Genomic DNA, 16,693 nt, shown 5'->3' with positions numbered 1-16,693 from the left:
TAACCTGACATTCCTGCTTGTATACAGCAGTGCCTCTGACTGATCTCTCTCACTTTTGTGCTTTTCGTTTCCCATGGTACTCCCCATTCTCTTTTACTTAGATTATTTATTCACCCCATTTGTGTATAGCATGACGGGGTGTGCTCTCCAACTTGTTTCATTAGAAGGTAATAATGGCAGGTGGTCAGACTAAATTCGTACTTTATTTGTTTCTAAATAAGTACGGGAGCTCAAATGCTAATCTATCTCTATTTCTAAAACAAATAATGTTTCCTTAAACTGTCAATTGGAACCCTAATCGGAATCTGAAAAAATCAACCGGAATTCTAATCAAAATCCGAACAAATCATTCAAAATCTCAATCTAAACATGGATAATCAATATATCCGAAAAAATCAATTAGAATTCCAATCAGAATCCGAACAAATCATTCAAAATCTCAATCTAAACACAGATAATCAATATCTCGCATGATTATAGCACAACCTGTATATGAAGTTGATAGTATCTATTATATTACCCGTAGCAACATACGTGCACCCATAGAAAACACAAATAAAAATAGGATGTTATAATAGATAAGAATGCCGGCAAAATTGATCGATGTGAAAGACCATGGGGATTTTCTATAATCTTAGGAGAATAAATTGGCACAAATATTATCAAATAATTACAAACAAGCAATCATATGAACACAACTTGAGCAATGGTCACTTAGAATAAACAAATAAGTTTGCTGAAGTTAACATTTACATAAATCATGTCTTTTCACTTCATAGAAATCTGTTCAGAAGAACGAAAGAATCAACAAGCCCATGGACACTTTATTACATCGAAGAGGGCATGGCTCTGATTATTTATTATACATCGGTTCTGGAAATCGAATAACAATAGGGTATACTGGACAAGAATTTTCAGGGTCTTTCAATCATGGTTCGGCCATTCTGACAAATGGCCAGTGGGGGTTCTCTGGATCTAAATACAAAAACTCGGTACGGTCTACCTCAAGCCTGCAGGAAGCTGGCATACTTTGCACCAAGGAATAGCCTCTGCACACATAGCAGTGCGTTTTTCCTCACTTCAGCATTCTCGTGGTTCATGAGCTTCATAACTCGGTCCTTGGCCTTGAGGTCTGCCACCACAATTCGGCCAGATGGGTGGTACTGAAGGAACTGTGAGAGGTCGTAGCAGGCCACGGCAAGAGCAGTGGTGTCACTTGATGTGTCGATAATTGTCATCAGGACACGTAGAATCTGCAAATTTGAAGGTGTTATTCCCTCACAATTTGAGAGTTAATGTGCATAATTAATCCTAATTGAACTATTCAAACTAGCTGAGAATTGAATTTGAATCTTCAACTACTTTGGTCTATGTGCGCATTTCCCCCTTTTAAGGAACAAAAGATTGCCTGGACTGAAATGATGTGATTCAACACACACACACACACAAAAAGAAATCCATATCTTTTACAGGCAGTTTCATGATATCTTGCTTATTTGAATATCTTATTAGTTCAAGAAAAGACAAGGCATACCTGGAAATCATTTTCTTCGAAATTGTTAATGTTCTCACGCCAGAAACTTGGATCTTTGTGCATTGGAGACCAGTCAAGGTGACCGAGAAGAACTTGCTGTTTGTACTTATCAAATGAGCGCAACTTCTTGAGGTTGTCTTTGAGTCCCACCTCTAGTTGATTCAAAGCATCTAGTAGATCCTGGTTGCACAAACAATAGCAAATGTTGTTAGCACAAAAGTGGAAACAGAGAAGCTCAAATGGGCTGTGCATATAGTCTTCATCCATTCACATGTATTTCTGCTGCATAAAGTTTCACAAGTCCCAACTTTTGAAGCAGCAACTAAGGAAGCCTGTCATGCAGATAATGTGAATTATAGTGCTTGACAATGCACAATGCACTAACTCTGCGATGTTATCAAGAAAAAATTCCAACTGTTCAATTTCCAGGGTTTCCACAGGGAGATGGAGACCAGATCATACAAAAAGAAGGTTCAGCAAACTAGAAAATAAGCTTACAGGACAACTCATTTCACTGCTATAGTTCTCAAAGTGATGAAAAAGAGATTAAAAAATTATAATTATGTTCCTTCTTAATACAAAGATACACAGCTCTCATGCGTGTTCATCGAAATAAAATTATAATTCTAGTAAATTGTTTCACTTTTCCCAGGTTTAAGCAATACCTTCACCAGACCATAGTTACAAGAAAAAAAATAGTGAACCTAAACTGAAAATATAGGTTTTGAAATGGGTTTTCTCAAACTGAAAGTGCAACCTTTTTCTCTTCCGACTGAACACTCAAAATGCCACATATTTGAGAAAGGTTTCAAGAAAGCATATGCTTGCCATTTTGCGATTCCCACATTTATTTCGATTTCAAACAACAATTCAGAGATAGAGATTCTAACATTCTATGTGTACTTTCCCAATGGAATACTGTAAAATCCAAAGGTTTGGAAAGCTCCTCACCTCATCAGTCCATGCTTGAGCTTTCAAGTTTTGTACTATCTGTGGCAATCCAAGATCGATCATCTGGGCAGCAAATGCACCCTTGGCCAGCAAATTACGGAAGGACATGACAACAACTCTGACCACCTTCAATTTTATGTATATTGTTAACTTTTTTGATACGAAGTAACTACAGTGACATTAATATGACATGAAAATTTGGAAGATTACCTTCTCTTTAGTAGAGACTTTGACAACCTCTACAAGTCTTGGCATAACCCTTGTAGTGGACAAATAATCAACTGCTGCATCATAAAAGGATAAAAGCCAGATGCAGAGGCAAGTTTCATAAAGGAGCTGCACAGGAAAAAGAGAACGAACAAAGATCGGGAAGTTAAATTTTGAGTTATAGAAGATGAAACAGTTTATGCCTGATATCTGATTGAACTGCTTAGAGTCCTAACAAGACATATCTTCTCAAAGATATTTCCATTCAATATGTTTAGGGACAAGCAATAACCTGAATTGACTGTTGTGTTGAAGCTGGGGATATTAAAGGAATGAGCAGCTTGATACCATCCGCTTGAACAAATAATGTCCTAACATATGCTTCTCTTAGCAGAGTGGAGAGGCAGTGGATAGCAGTAGGAACAGAACAGCTCGGGTGGGTAGGATTCCTCAGCTGCAAAACATGATACTAAATTTCAGAACTCCTGAATGCTAGTTTCACAGCATAACATACACAAAGTGATAATGAACTACAACAATTGACATGTTCTAACCTGAGAACAGATCCAATCAACCAAACCTCTCAACACATCATGTGTTGAAGTAAGCTTGCTCTTCGAATTTGAAGAGTCTCCATTTGGAAGCATGCCATTCTGATGCTTAGGCCGTGCACTATAGTCAAAGTAAAGTAAGATTCTACAAGTAAACTTGCATGATGAGCACTCAAATACTGGCCTAGTTACCTTACTATATCAGTCAATATCTTACAACTTTTTTCTTGTACAAACCAGTTGCCTTTCCAGAGCAATCTGAAAATTATAATTTTGTTAGCTAAGTATGATGGTCAGATAACAAATTAAAGCAGGGCTAGCAAGGTGGACGCACTCATCCTAGCATGCCAAACAAAACAGGCTATAAGGTAAAGAAGGTGACTCTTCTAATAATAATGCCCTATTTTCTGAACAGAAGAAATGTGCAGTTTCCTTACTTATACGATAAAGAGACAGCAGAAAAATAAAACAAGAATAGAATACTTAACTTAAGAAAGGCTCATAAATATCTTCACCAGACAGAGATTGGTCATAGAACAGTGTTGCGCGTTTAGGATTTGCTGAAAACAAAGGTCAACAATGTAGCATAAATAACTTATAACCCAATCGCTTAATGAAGCATATGAATAGTTTTCTTCAACAAGAAATAAAAATGCAATGGATAGTTACGCACTTGCAAGCATCTCATCAATGAGGGCAAGCACATATTCCACAGTCTCTTCCTTAGAGATACTCCGTAGTATATTCAGAAAAACTCGAACATATGCTGGCCCATCCTGTAAGAATAGAGTCCATCGATCCTTGCGTTATAAAACTAGTTTAGGGTAACCAAACAAAGGTATACAGATAAATACAATAAAAATAGAATGTAAACTATTTTGAATGGCGAGTATAAGGAAGTAAAACTTATATGAGGAGTGCAAGAGAAAAGAGCAATTAATCAACTAGATCCCCTTTTAACAGTTAAATAATGTCTATGAAATGTTGAATTAAGATAAAAATACTAAAGAGCAAGAAAAAGAAAATTGTGACCGAAGAATCCGGACATCAATCATTTCAACATAGTACTAATTTGAAAGATGGAAAAATAATGCTGGTGTTTAAGCTTTTATAATTGCACGAATTTAGGTGACAACGCAACTCACCTCCTCAAGCAAAGGAGCACGCTGGCTCTCTGGTTTCTGGTCATAGCGCCGTAAAAGCTGAAGGCATGTCCCAGAAATAAGCTTAGTTGACATGTAATGCTCCCATGGAATGTCCCGCTTGAGAACCTTAAGATATAAAACCACAATACACAAAATTAATAAACAAAATAGTTTTCCTTCCTGCTAACATACTGCAACCGAAAAGTCTACAATCCTTCTGATGCTTGCAACAATTTCATGAAAAGTATCCTAGCCAATAAAGAAGGCACCGTAACACATGAAGAGTAATATGCCAAGGCTAGAAATTGTAATTACCCAAAAACTTGATCAGCAAAAATAGATAGTGTCTGCAGTTCGTTACCTAGTATTAATTAAATTAAAAAGGCATGTGATTTATAAATTTCCCATGGACTTGATCAAAAGTTCAAAACACAATATCAGGCAGGCAGTACCTCTTTGAAGCATATGTCAGGAGACATATCGAATAGGTTTCTAATCGCTTTGAAACAGCAGATTGATTGCTAATCAAACTGGAGCTAGAGAGGCGGTCAGGGTGGAAGTGGTGCATCTGATCTTAGAGCAGCTTAGTGCAGTAGTGAGAATTGGCAGGTGGCGGCAGGCCAGCAGCCATGCAGAAAAGGTAGGAATTGGGGATGTCGACTGGGTTGGGAAGAAGATAAGGCTAGTCTTCTTTTGTTTAGTTTTGCAATTATTTTTTTTCTGTCAAAATAGAATATTTCTGGACTTCTGGTCAAGAAGACCGTGATAGCAAATGGAATACATTGAGATCCATGTGGGTGGTAATTTGCAATAAGACTTTTTTGTAATGGAAAATTCAAGTTACAGGATTACAATAGTGGCAAGTATACAATTTTCCCATAACCAAAATATGCAATGCAATCAGCAGTATGATGGCACATTGGACCCGGAACAGAATTACCAGGGATATTTGCATGGACTGATTCACTGGCATGACACTGCATTGACCCCACAGCGTACTTATCCAACATACACAGTATAAGCTGGTTATGTTCTAGGTCGTGCCTCATCATATAGAAACTGCACGCTATTTGTCCTTTGAATAACAAAAAAGCCCATGACGATCGGTGATCGCTACAGTTTCCGCTATAGTCAATCATGCTACCGCTATGGGTCATGTAGTAGCAGCTGCTCTCCAGGCTCCATAATGACCACCACAAAATGTGAGCCCAAGTTGCAAGTTGCAAGTTGCGACATAGCAGCATGCACAAGTGATAAGTTCGGTCTGCTTAAAGTACCACTGCAGCAGATCCTAGCAATTTTTCAGGAGTGTCCAGTCGCAATTCGCAAGCGTATCCTATGTACCACACTACAGCCTCTTAATGCGTCCAACTAAACTAACCCGCACTCCCCGGCCAAAAGACTGTAGGAATCGCAGAAACCAGGCACAATGAAGCTAACAGGCATCAAAAGTTGAAGCTGGAACAGGTTCGGGAAGCGGGTGAGCAAACAATCCCAGGCACTGACCTGCTCGGTGGTGAGCTCGGCGCGATCCATCGCGGCGGCAGGGCAAGCACCGCCCCCGGGTCCACCTGCAAGACCAAACCCCGGATCAGATCGGAAGCCCCATCCTCCCACAGCTTACGGATCAGATCGAAGCGACCGAGCCCCGCGGCCGGAGATCCCCGCGGGAGATCGCCCGGGCGGGAGTAGAAACGTGCTCGAGATCGGAAATTGAGTCCCCCCCCCCTGCTACTCACCTGGCGCGCGCGACGGGAGGCGGGCGAGGGATCGGTAGGCTCCCCGCGACGATTTGGGGACGGAAGGGAGAAGAAGAGGAGAGAGGGATCTGAGAGAGACAGGGGCGTAATTAGATGAGAGCGAGACCGAGACGAGTGGCCGAGTCCGTGCCGGGGTGGGGCCCACGTTACATGGCCACGTGGAGAGTCGTGTTCTGCTGTGCCTGCACCTGATCGCCATCGATCCATCCCGCCGCGCGAATCTTACAGCCGAATTTTTCTTAAAAAACATTTTAAGAAAAAAAATACTGCTATATGTTTGCAGGCGGTCAGCTGGAATATGGTCTGCATCTAATCATTTGTGCAACGGGATTAGCCTAAACGAAATATTAGCATTTTGCATCGATGCTTTTTCCTGCTAACTGACCCCTGCCATTGCCACGCACGCAGGCACACTTTTCTCCTAATGTCAACTGCTTTGTGTGCTGCAAATGGATTAGTTCTACACGGCACACATAAGGTTACACAGGACATTTAAGAATTAAGACAATGATGAATGAACGGTTTGTTCTCAGTCACAACTCACAAAGTTCCTTTCTTTCAGCCCTCAAAAAAAAATTCCTTTCTTTCAGGGAACCCACACAAGTTCTTTGTTCCAATCAGTTGTCAAGTTAACACAAAATCCGGCTCTTTTCCAGTCAGTTGTACCAGTAGATTGACATGTACCCTTGTTACACTAACTACACAAACACTTCAGAACTGAGTTTCTTCCTCAGACCAGGTTTTGCAGACTGAAACATGTGAGCTCTATGAGTTCTTTTTCTATCAGAGTCTCAGTTGTTTGGGACCTCAACAATGCTGGATAACAGGCTCCTTAGCTCCACCATCACAACATCCTGCTCACCCTTCACCTACATTAAGGAAACGAGAACACATTTAGCAGTTGGAAAACTCCCGATGACAGATTTATTAGATCCGTGTAGCAGGCAGTTGCAGGAAAGTCTTTAGACAACGTATTTACCTCAATACAGAAGACGCTCTCTGCGTAACCATAGAACGTTATTGTGCTCATGCTGGTGACCTGCGCATTGTAGCTGCAGAGTGCTTCCAGCACCTTGGTGAAGATGCCGGCCTTCTTGCAGAAGACCTTGAGGTGGTACTTGTACGGCCCCAGAGGAACCAGCTCCACCTGGCCCTGTGGAGATGCATAGCACAGTGAGTTTGAGGAAATAGCGATACATTACGGCTAAACATTCCAGCTGGAAATCAGACATGACCCAGCAGCCGATGATTTCAGGTTTTCTGCTCTCGTTTATTCTAACAAATTTCAGAGCTTATCATCTGTGTAAATGATATGTTGGCAGTTGAAGTTACGCAATGTTCTCCGGATCAATAAATAAGAGTAAATTTGAGGAAATTTTGTACCAGTTCAAGCATTTACCGCCGACCGTCAAATATTGAAAACCTACTAGGTCAGTGTGTTTCAGGATTGTGATAAGATGGGCACTAGTTGATCAGAGTTTTCTGAAGATGCACAAGCACAACAACTGATCCTCAAGCCCAGTGTGTTCCTAACATTCTCCTTCAACTACTTGAACCATCCTGGTAGTATCAATTCAAGCATTTGCTACACTAGCTGATATTCTCTGAAATGGATCACCAATTGATCCGAATTAAAAAAAAATTCAGAATGATCGATTCTGAAGTCCAAAGGTGTCCAAGCATTTCTTCTTCCACTAGCTGAACTGTTATGGTAGTAGTATAAATAAAGGAATTCATAGCAGCAGCAATTACCTGATACGGCATGTTTTCAGCGGCCGCGAACGATTCAGAGCACGACGCGCTGCCCTGCTTCTCCCAGGCCTCGCCAGGCGAGTCGGCGAGCTGTTGCTGCAGCTCAAGGACCTGGTTCTGGAGCTTCTTGATGTGATCGATCGCATCCGCCAGGGTGGACTCCTTGCTCATCTGAACCAGAAGGGGAAAACATCGCAATCGAAACACGTCAGGGCAAATGTACTCCATGCGTTGCAGGATAAATGAAATTTTGCAGCTTTATTATTTCAGATTCAGAAAAACAAGAGAAAGTTCATCTTCAGTGGCTGTCGTTGTTCCGAAAAAAAAAGAAGAAAATCGGAGTTGATGTCCATTGGCTGAATGTGTGCCTCGCGGATGAGTGTAAGGGGAAGCATCGGAGCTTAGTATAGTACCTTGGTGATGTTGGGCACGACGGCCCTGAGCGCGAGGATGTTGCTGTTGAGCCTGCCGCGGCGCCTCCGCTCGGCCTCCAGGTTCTTGGACTTGTACTCCGTCGCCGCCGGCTGGCCGTCGGCCCCGCCGGCCTCCCCCTCCCCCTCCTCCCCCCCTTCGTCCCCGCCGCCAGCGCCGCCGAAGTTGAGCACCGAGTCGACGAAGTCCTCCGCCTTGAGCTCCTCGCTGCTGCGCGCCCTCTGCCGGCGCGGCATTGCTGCCTCCCCGCGCCGAACCGACCACAAGGTTCTCCAAGGCAATAAGGAGGGGAAGTTCAATGCGGCACCGCGCTGCTCTTGCTGCTCCCACTCACCCAGCGCCCCTGCGGTTGCGGCGGTGGCTTATAAGGGCGGAGGAGGGAGGCTGAGGATTCTCGCGAGGGGGAGGCAACCCGAGGCCCTGCTGGTGAGATGGCTTGAACGCAAGTGAGATGGCCGGCCGGGCCCTGCTGGTTCCCAGGGAAGTTAGTTGGAGCGGCGCCGGACGGGCTGCGCTTGCCCCGGTTGGTTACGCTGTGGACACCCACCAATGACTTCTTGGCCCTGGCCTGGCCAGTGGGCCCCCCACAGCTTGCCATGCCGTCTGGAAACTGAAAGATGCCAAGCCTTGAGGTGCGGTTGGGTCACTCTTCACTGTGGGCAGGGTCATGGGAATTCATGGGGGAGAGGGAGGTAAGATCATGGGAGGGTCATGAAGATATGGACCATATCAGGGCAAGATCTCTGGAACTATTTTGCTGCTATGGACCATATCAGGGCAAGATCTCTGGAACTATTTTGCTGCTGTGTTTTCGCTTTCTCTGGAAAAAAAATGTGTTTTCGTTACTGCAGGTACAGTAGCTGCAAAGACGCTGCCGTGGTGAGTACTTGTTTTGTGATCTGGTACTAACTGAAAGATGTGATGATTGGAGGCGTACGGTACATTCAGGTTGTAGGATCATGGGAGTTCGCAAAAAGGAAGGAAAGATATTTGAGGATAGCGAAGCACGTAATGATAGCAGCAAAGATCCCGTCTTTGATTCATGAGGCCTTCTTAGTCTTGAACTCTTGATCAGTTAATTTGATGGGAAGCATCTAGCTAGGTAATTGGAGGGAAAATCTATGATTTAAACAGAAAAAGGAAGCTTGATCTTCGACAGACTCGCCTAGATCGCCACTTTTCTCCGTTGTGAGCAAAGATTTGCATAAAGACACGACTTATTGTTTCATTCGATCACACTCACACCGAAACAAACCGCTATCTGGTCTCTTGCTAGCTCGCTTGTTTCACTGTACTAGCGTGTGATTGTGCTCAGGTGGTGGGAGGTCGGCGCTCGGAGCAATTTCATCCGGGGTATCCGGCCTACAGCACTCACATGTGAAAAATTTACAGCGTCCCTTGGTGAACCCCTTGCCCTTGTCGGGGTCGTTGCAATTTTTCACGCAGCGCTTGGACTTCACGCAGTAGCCGTCCCACAGCGGGAAGCACTTCTTACTGTCCGACACACCACCAGCCTCTTGGGCTGCACCAGTGGAACAAAAACAAATCGATCAACAAGATCATAACAAGTAATTGGTCCGTCAACTGCGACCACCAAAAGATCGATGAGGTCTTTGTGCATCAGAGTTTCAGGAATAGGATATATATATACCTGATGGCATTGCAAGCAGCAGCATCAAGAGGCAAAAGCAGAGCAAGGCCTTGTGTGGCCCGTGTTAGCATTGCCAAAACTTAAATCAGTGGCACATTACTTCAGGATCTTAACATAACCTAGTTCATGACAAATCAATCTAATGCGGAATAAATTGGTAAACATTATACCAGCGTTAGCAGTAGCAGCAGCCATTTACGTCTGATCCGTAGAGGAAGTAGGCGTTCTTGTCGGTGTAGGAGATGCAGCAGCAAATTGGCGTCCTCCGGGCGCCAAACGGGAGTGTTTGGCCTTCCAAACCCCTCCAGTGCCCTTAGCGATCAGACTAGCGGTGGCTAGGGTTTTAGAATGACGTGAATGTGTGATTAAGGTGCTAACCACGACCTTATATTTATAGGCACTGTGGGGCTGGGGGCCAGCCTCTGGAAACGGGCCTAATGGGCCTGCTGATCACAGCCCATTAGGGTTTTATCATTAGATTTCCTTAATCGCGTTTAGATGGTTTAAACGCTTCCTTAATAGTGAAGATCACAATATCTTAACTGAAATTTATTTCCAACATTCTCTCACTTGATCGAACGGTTAAGGCTAATGTTCGTATCATACTAATGTTCACCCTTAGTAGTAACAGAAAGTACCGGACCAATGCGTCGTCAGTAGCTTGATGCACTACTGGGACCCCATTACCCACAGTCTCACTGAAACACCTCGGTAGAACGCTTATTCATTAGTTAGGAGTCATAATGGCCCTAAACCAAGACCTAAAGACTATCCACCAAACCCATATTAGTAACTTGCTGCTTAAACACGTTCAGTGGTAAGCCTTTAGTGAGCGGATCCGCTAACATAGAATTAGTTCTTATGTACTCAATCTTAATGGTTCGATCCTGGCATCTTTCTTTCACAACACAATACTTAAGGTCAATGTGTTTGGAAGCACCACTTGACTTGTTGTTACTCGAAAAGAATACTGCAGACTGATTATCGCAGTATAACGTTATAGGTTCCGTAATGCTGTCAATTACCTTGAGGCCCGGAATAAAATTCTTAAGCCAAACAGCCTGTCCAGTTGCTTCATAGCATGCCACAAACTCAGCTTGCATCGTCGACGCTGCAACTAAACTTTGCTTAGAGCTTTTCCATGATATAGCTCCACCAGCTAACGTGTAGATATATCCTGATGTAGATTTCCTACTATCCACACATCCAGCAAAGTCAGCATCAGTATAACCCACAACTTCCAAGTTATCTGATCTTCTGTATGTGAGCATGAAGTCTTTAGTGCCTTGGCAGTAACGTAATGCCTTCTTGACACCAACCCAGTGGACCTTTCCGGGATTTTTCTGATATCTTCCAAACATTCCGGTAGCAAATGCCAAGTCAGGACGCGTACAGACTTGTGCATACATCAGGCTTCCGACAGCTGAAGCATAAGGTATGTCCTTCATCTCATCTGATTCCAATTGGTTCTTAGGACATTGGGCTTCACTAAACTTATCGCCCTTCGCTAATGGAACAGGTGTGGCCTTACTCTTATCCATATTAAATCTCTTAAGCATTTTCTCAATATATGCTTTTTGAGATAATCCTAGTACTCCTTTGGTCCTATCTCGGTGTATCTCAATGCCCAGAACATAAGAGGCTTCACCAAGATCTTTCATATCAAAATTGGATGAAAGAAATCCCTTTGTCTCATGCAGCATACGCTTATCGCTGCTCGCTAATAGGATATCATCCATATAAAGCACTAGAATAATAAATTTACCACCCTTTATCTTAGTGTAGATACAATTATCCACATCATTCTCCTTAAATCCGAATTTCTTAATCACTTGATCGAATTTAAGGTTCCACTGTCTTGACGCTTGCTTAAGCCCGTAAATAGATTTCTTAAGTCTGCATCCTAAATGTTCCTTGCCCTTCACAACAAAACCTTCCGGTTGTGCCATGAAGATGTTCTCATCCAAGTCACCATTAAGGAACGCAGTTTTTACATCCATCTGATGTAGCTCTAAGTCATAATGAGCCACTAGCGCCATAACGATTCTGAATGAATCTTTCTTAGACACAGGGGAGAAAGTTTCATTATAATCAAGGGTCAGTTGGATCCATGCCACTACAATTTCACAATTTTTGATTTCATGTTCATCATGTTCAGCTGAAAGCAAACTAAAAAAGAAATTGGTTTACTATACTATACTATACTATTAGTAACACATATACTTTTTTACCTTAGCTCTTTATTTATTGTTCATTGAGCAGTTCAAATGCTTTGAGTGCTTATCAGATAAGAGGGATCAATATTCTTCATTCGTTTATTTTTTTAATGAAAAATTTCATTCAAATCCATTCTTTCTCATAACTTGAGAATATGTACAGCGCAGAACAGAAAAGAAGGCAGATTTGAGTGGCATGATTTTCAACGTGAAACCCAATTTCACGGAGTTGTGGTGGCATGAATCGAATTTTCCCTATAATCAACCCCTTCCTTTTGTGTAAAACCTTTGGCTACAAGTCTTGCTTTGAATCGTTCGACATTCCCTTTAGAATCACGTCTAGTCTTGTAGACCCATTTACAGCCTACTGGCTTGACTCCATTAGGAATATCTACCAGATCCCAAACATCATTGGAACTCATGGACTTAAGCTCTTCTTCCATGGCCTCAACCCATTTGGCAGAGTTCTCACATGATACTGCCTCTCTAAACGAGTTAGGATCATCAGCTTTCCCAATATCATACATGTCTTCACTTAAGTATGTCTCATAATCAGGGAAAACTGTCTCTTTCCTAGCCCGCTGTGGTCTTCTTAATGGTTCAACAGGCTGAGGTGCTGGTTGAGGTGCAGTTTGAGGCACCTCGACAGGGTTCTCAACTTCAGCATTAGGCGCCATTTGCTCAGCTTGTTGTTCGCTCGCAGGCTCAGGAGCTACTTCAACAGGCGGAGCAGCGCTAGTACTCTGAACAGGAGGCGTAATCTGAACAGATGGTGTACTCTGAACGGAAGGAACAAACAGTGGCACTAACTGAGGTGTTACTGTTTCTTGAATCACCGGGATGGGAAGCTCAGCCCGTATTTCTTCAAGATTAATTTCCCTCCTCGGAAAGCTCCCACTGATTCCTGCATCCTCTAGGAATACAGTCTGCCTGGTCTCAACGAACTTAGTGAAACGATCAGGACAGTCGAATCGATATCCCTTAGACTTATCAGGGTATCCGATGAAATATTAGCTCACCGTCTTATCATCTAATTTCTTTTGCTGTGGATTAAATAACTTAGCTTTGGCTGGACAGCCCCACACACGCAAATAATTAAGCGATGGTTTCTTCCCAAACCACAACTCATAAGGTGTTTTTGGCACGGATTTGGAAGGAACATGATTAAGTATGTGTGCATCTATTTTTAATGCTTCCATCCACAGCTCCACAGACAAAGTAGAATAACTAAGCATGCTACGTACCATGTCCATTAGTGTACGGTTACGACGCTCAGCAACTCCGTTTTGCTGTGGTTCGTCCGGCATACTGTACTGGGCCTTTATACCATTCTCTTCAAGATACTTAGCGAATGGTCCAGGTACTTGGCCGAATGGAGCATGTCTCCCATAATATTCACCACCTCGATCCGATCTCACTAATTTAATAGTGACATTATGCTGATTTTCCACTTCAGCCTTGAATATTTTGAATTTATCTAATGACTCGGATAGATCATGAATGGGGTAAATATAACCATAACGAGAGAAGTCATCTGTGAAAGTAATGAACGAGTCAAAACCATCAACAGACTTTACTGGGAACGGGCCACAAATATCAGTATGAATTATTTCTAATAAGCCCGAACTCCGAGTAGCTCCTTTCTTAATTGTCTTAGCGAATTTCCCCTTAATACAATCAACGCATTGTTGATCTAATTATGAGAGATCTAATGAATGGAGTATCTCTTCTCTTATGAGACGCTCAATTCTCCCCCTCGAAATGTGGCCCAAACGACAATGTCACGATTTCGAAGAAGTCTCATCATCACGCTTACGCTTATGCGATACATCATCCACATTCATTGCAGAATAAACATTATCAAGAGAGAGCAAATAAAGATCGTCTTGCAAATGACCAAGGCCCACACTTAAATTATGAAATTTAATGTTGCACACAGAGTTGCCAAACTCACAAATATGTCCCGACTTATCTAAACGCGAAACAGAAATAAGGTTTCTCTTCAAACTGGGAACATAAGGAACATCATGCAAACTAAGGTTGAAGCCGCCTGGTAACTCCAAATTGAAGCTCCCAATGCCTTCAACCTTCACTTCATTGCCATCAGCCACTCTTAGACTTCGCTCCCCCTCTCTTATAGTTCGGATCGAACTGAATACCTGCAGTGAATTGGAAATGTGCACAGTGGCACCTGAGTCAATCCACCAAGTATTAGGAGAAAAATTCACTAAGAATGATTCATCAATAAAAGATACATAATCAGTAATTGTACCTTTGTTCTTAAGCCACTCCTTAAATCCATGGCAATCTTTCTGCTCATGTTTAGGTGACTTGCAGAACTTGCACAGCCTCTCATTAGAGGTCTTCTTATGTGACACGGCCTTGCTCTTATGGCCCTTAAACTTTCTCTTATGCTGCCTGCTGCTGCCAGACTCAGCCTGATGCTTAGGAGTGTTGCTCATGCTAACACGCCCAAAGCGCTCGCTGACCATGTTGACAGCATCCTTCATCCTCTCAGCTTTCTGCCTTTCTTCTTCCTCAACACAGTAGCTAATGAGCTCAGCCATGCTCCAAGTCGCCTTCTGAGTGTTGTAGCTTATTTTGAAGGGACTGTACTGTACTGGCAGAGAAGTCATGATGAAGTGCACCAGAAAACCATCAGAGATAGCCATATCCAGTGTCTTCAGCTTATTTGCCATGTCACACATGCTCATAATGTGCTCCCTGATTCCACTTTGCCCATCATACTGTGAAGTCAGCATCTTCATGATCAGGGTGCTAGCATAAGTCTTGGAAGAACTCTTAAAGTTCTCCTCCACCTTGGCAAGGTATGCCTTGGCGCTCAGATCATTACCATCCTTGTCCTTACCAGGAATAGCACCACAGATGGCCGGAGTGATCGTGTTCTTAATGATCATGTTGGCCATCCTGTCTGATCTCTCCCACTTCTCAATGGCAGTACGATCACCATTGGGATCAGCGGGCTCTGCTGGCTTGTCTTGACGTAAGGCGAGATCATACTCGCACACAGCAATGGCCACCTGAACATCTTTATACCAGCTGGGGTAGTTGGTGCCATTTAGGGGCTCAATGGACTTCAGGTAGCCCGTCACAGTGTTCACTGAAAATCATGAGAACAATAACTTAATTAAATTCACAATTAAGATGCGCATAAGAAGTATGAAATTAACCCTACGATGGTCTGATTAAAATCATACATAAATTTCAATTTGCATCACCGATGGGGAAAACAAACGAAATTTATCATTAAAACTCATAATTAAATCAACGATGGTCAGAATTAATTACAAGTGCTCTAAATAAACTTCCCGATGGTTCCATTTAAATCGAGTGCATCTTAATTGCTTATGGTGGATAAACATAATTTTCAGTGAATAAATACAATTAAAACATAATTAAAAGCATTTACATAACTCATAGAAATTAATTAACATAATGCTGGTAATAATAAGTGCAATAGAAATAATTAAAGCCTTTAAATATAATAGCAATTAAAATTAAGCTTAAATCATAAGAAACAGTAAAAGAATAAGGCTTTAACATTAAATGGGCTAAAACTCATGAAAAACAGCCCAAAAACATCCCCATGCGCGCGGCCCAAACTGCACAGTCGGCCCATTTGGCCCATCCCGCGAAAACCCTAACTGCGGGCGAATCTGGATCGTCCGTCATGATCTAAGGGCCACGAACTGATGTGGTGCAGTATAAAACAGTGCGTGCGGTCGGAACCCTAGTTTCCTCACTCCACTATCCACTTTCTCCTCAGACACCAGCCGCCGCTCGCCTCAAGGTCCAGCGCCGCGCGCCAGCGTCATGCGCTCGGTGCCTTGGCCGGCAGCAATGTTCTGGCCCCGGCCGTCGCAGCGCGTGCGTGCAGGCTGGCCCGCCTGACGCGCGCCTAACGCGCGGGCGGTGCTGGCTGCCGCCGCTCGCACGTAGCAGGGAGCTGCGCCTGGGGCGCTCTGCGGCTCGGGCCGGCTGGCCGCCGCCTTGTGCCACGCGCGGGAGCTGCGCGCCCCGCTCATGCGCGCGGGAGCCTGGGGGCCGCCGCCACCTGATGCGCGGGCCCGGCAGCGCGCCCACCCCGGCCGTGAGCGCCGGCCGCCGCTGCAGCCCCAAGGCTCCGCCTTGGGCCACGCGTGCCGCCTGCTCGGGCCCGGCCGCCGCCTGATGCGGGTGCAGCGCGCGGGTTCCAGCCCGCCACCTTGACGCGCCACCCCGGAGCTCGGCTGCCATGGCGCCCCGTGGGCCCTCTCGCCGGCGTGCCGTGCGAGCTAGTCGCGCGACATGCCGTCGAGGGGCTCCACTGGATGCCTCTTTCGGCAACCACGCGCGGCGGATCAAGATGCCACGCACTGCTCCGTCGATTAGTGGTAAGCGACAGGTAAGCAACTGATGCTTCACTTTGGGTTAGGGTTAGGGTTCATGGAAAAATTTGGGGATTTCAAGATGCGATCTGAAATTTGACTCCCC

General features: G+C 43.9%; 3 protein-coding genes across 4 annotated transcripts; all 3 read right to left on the bottom strand.

Moving 5' to 3' along the window:
• Positions 1-699: 699 nt before the first annotated feature.
• Positions 700-6,263, bottom strand: LOC120690747 (probable V-type proton ATPase subunit H). 2 transcript variants are annotated; one of them, XM_039973542.1, is made up of 12 exons: positions 6,128-6,263; positions 5,895-5,959; positions 4,389-4,514; positions 3,917-4,043; positions 3,731-3,803; positions 3,436-3,501; positions 3,247-3,364; positions 2,985-3,146; positions 2,696-2,821; positions 2,486-2,611; positions 1,535-1,714; positions 700-1,253 (listed from the first exon to the last, which is right to left on the bottom strand). In XM_039973542.1, exons 2-12 carry the CDS (start codon positions 5,922-5,924, stop codon positions 1,005-1,007), a joined length of 1,383 nt encoding a protein of 460 aa, XP_039829476.1. In that variant the 5' UTR covers positions 5,925-5,959; positions 6,128-6,263; the 3' UTR covers positions 700-1,004. The 2 variants fall into 2 exon arrangements, with proteins under 2 accessions (XP_039829476.1, XP_039829484.1); XM_039973550.1 differs by having other exon boundaries at positions 3,917-4,019.
• Positions 6,264-6,663: 400 nt separating this feature from the next.
• Positions 6,664-8,775, bottom strand: LOC120696189 (transcription factor UDT1-like). The gene is made up of 4 exons (XM_039979325.1): positions 8,314-8,775; positions 7,901-8,071; positions 7,128-7,301; positions 6,664-7,017 (listed from the first exon to the last, which is right to left on the bottom strand). The coding sequence occupies exons 1-4, from the start codon at positions 8,566-8,568 to the stop codon at positions 6,940-6,942; spliced, it is 678 nt and encodes a 225-aa protein (XP_039835259.1). The 5' UTR covers positions 8,569-8,775; the 3' UTR covers positions 6,664-6,939.
• A 5,310-nt stretch (positions 8,776-14,085) lies between these two features.
• Positions 14,086-15,351, bottom strand: LOC120690739. Its single transcript, XM_039973531.1, has 2 exons — positions 14,472-15,351; positions 14,086-14,358 (listed from the first exon to the last, which is right to left on the bottom strand). The coding sequence occupies exons 1-2, from the start codon at positions 15,124-15,126 to the stop codon at positions 14,303-14,305; spliced, it is 711 nt and encodes a 236-aa protein (XP_039829465.1). The 5' UTR covers positions 15,127-15,351; the 3' UTR covers positions 14,086-14,302.
• Positions 15,352-16,693: the final 1,342 nt, after the last annotated feature.

This window comes from Panicum virgatum, chromosome 2K (genome assembly GCF_016808335.1).
Source record: "Panicum virgatum strain AP13 chromosome 2K, P.virgatum_v5, whole genome shotgun sequence".
In the NCBI taxonomy this organism is placed as follows: Eukaryota; Viridiplantae; Streptophyta; class Magnoliopsida; order Poales; family Poaceae; genus Panicum; species Panicum virgatum.
The sequence above is the reverse complement of the archived record's forward strand: the minus strand, read 5'-3'. Positions and strand labels throughout refer to the sequence as shown.

Bases quoted from the DNA above. Each gene is read 5' to 3' on its own strand.
- LOC120690747 (XM_039973542.1), bottom strand. From the start codon at position 5,924: ATGGATCGCGCCGAGCTCACCACCGAGCAG. The intron at 4,044-4,388 runs GTGAGTTGCGTT...TTATAACGCAAG, and splicing joins GTGCTCCTTTGCTTGAGGAG to GATCGATGGACTCTATTCTT. The intron at 3,147-3,246 runs GTTAGAACATGT...CATGTTTTGCAG, and splicing joins TTGATTGGATCTGTTCTCAG to CTGAGGAATCCTACCCACCC.
- LOC120696189 (XM_039979325.1), bottom strand. From the start codon at position 8,568: ATGCCGCGCCGGCAGAGGGCGCGCAGCAGCGAGGAGCTCAAGGCGGAG. The intron at 8,072-8,313 runs GTACTATACTAA...CTTCTGGTTCAG, and splicing joins TCGTGCCCAACATCACCAAG to ATGAGCAAGGAGTCCACCCT. The intron at 7,018-7,127 runs GTAAATACGTTG...TCCTTAATGTAG, and splicing joins AGAGCGTCTTCTGTATTGAG to GTGAAGGGTGAGCAGGATGT.
- LOC120690739 (XM_039973531.1), bottom strand. From the start codon at position 15,126: ATGGCCAACATGATCATTAAGAACACGATCACTCCGGCCATCTGTGGT. The intron at 14,359-14,471 runs GTACAATTACTG...AATTCACTGCAG, and splicing joins GGAGTGGCTTAAGAACAAAG to GTATTCAGTTCGATCCGAAC.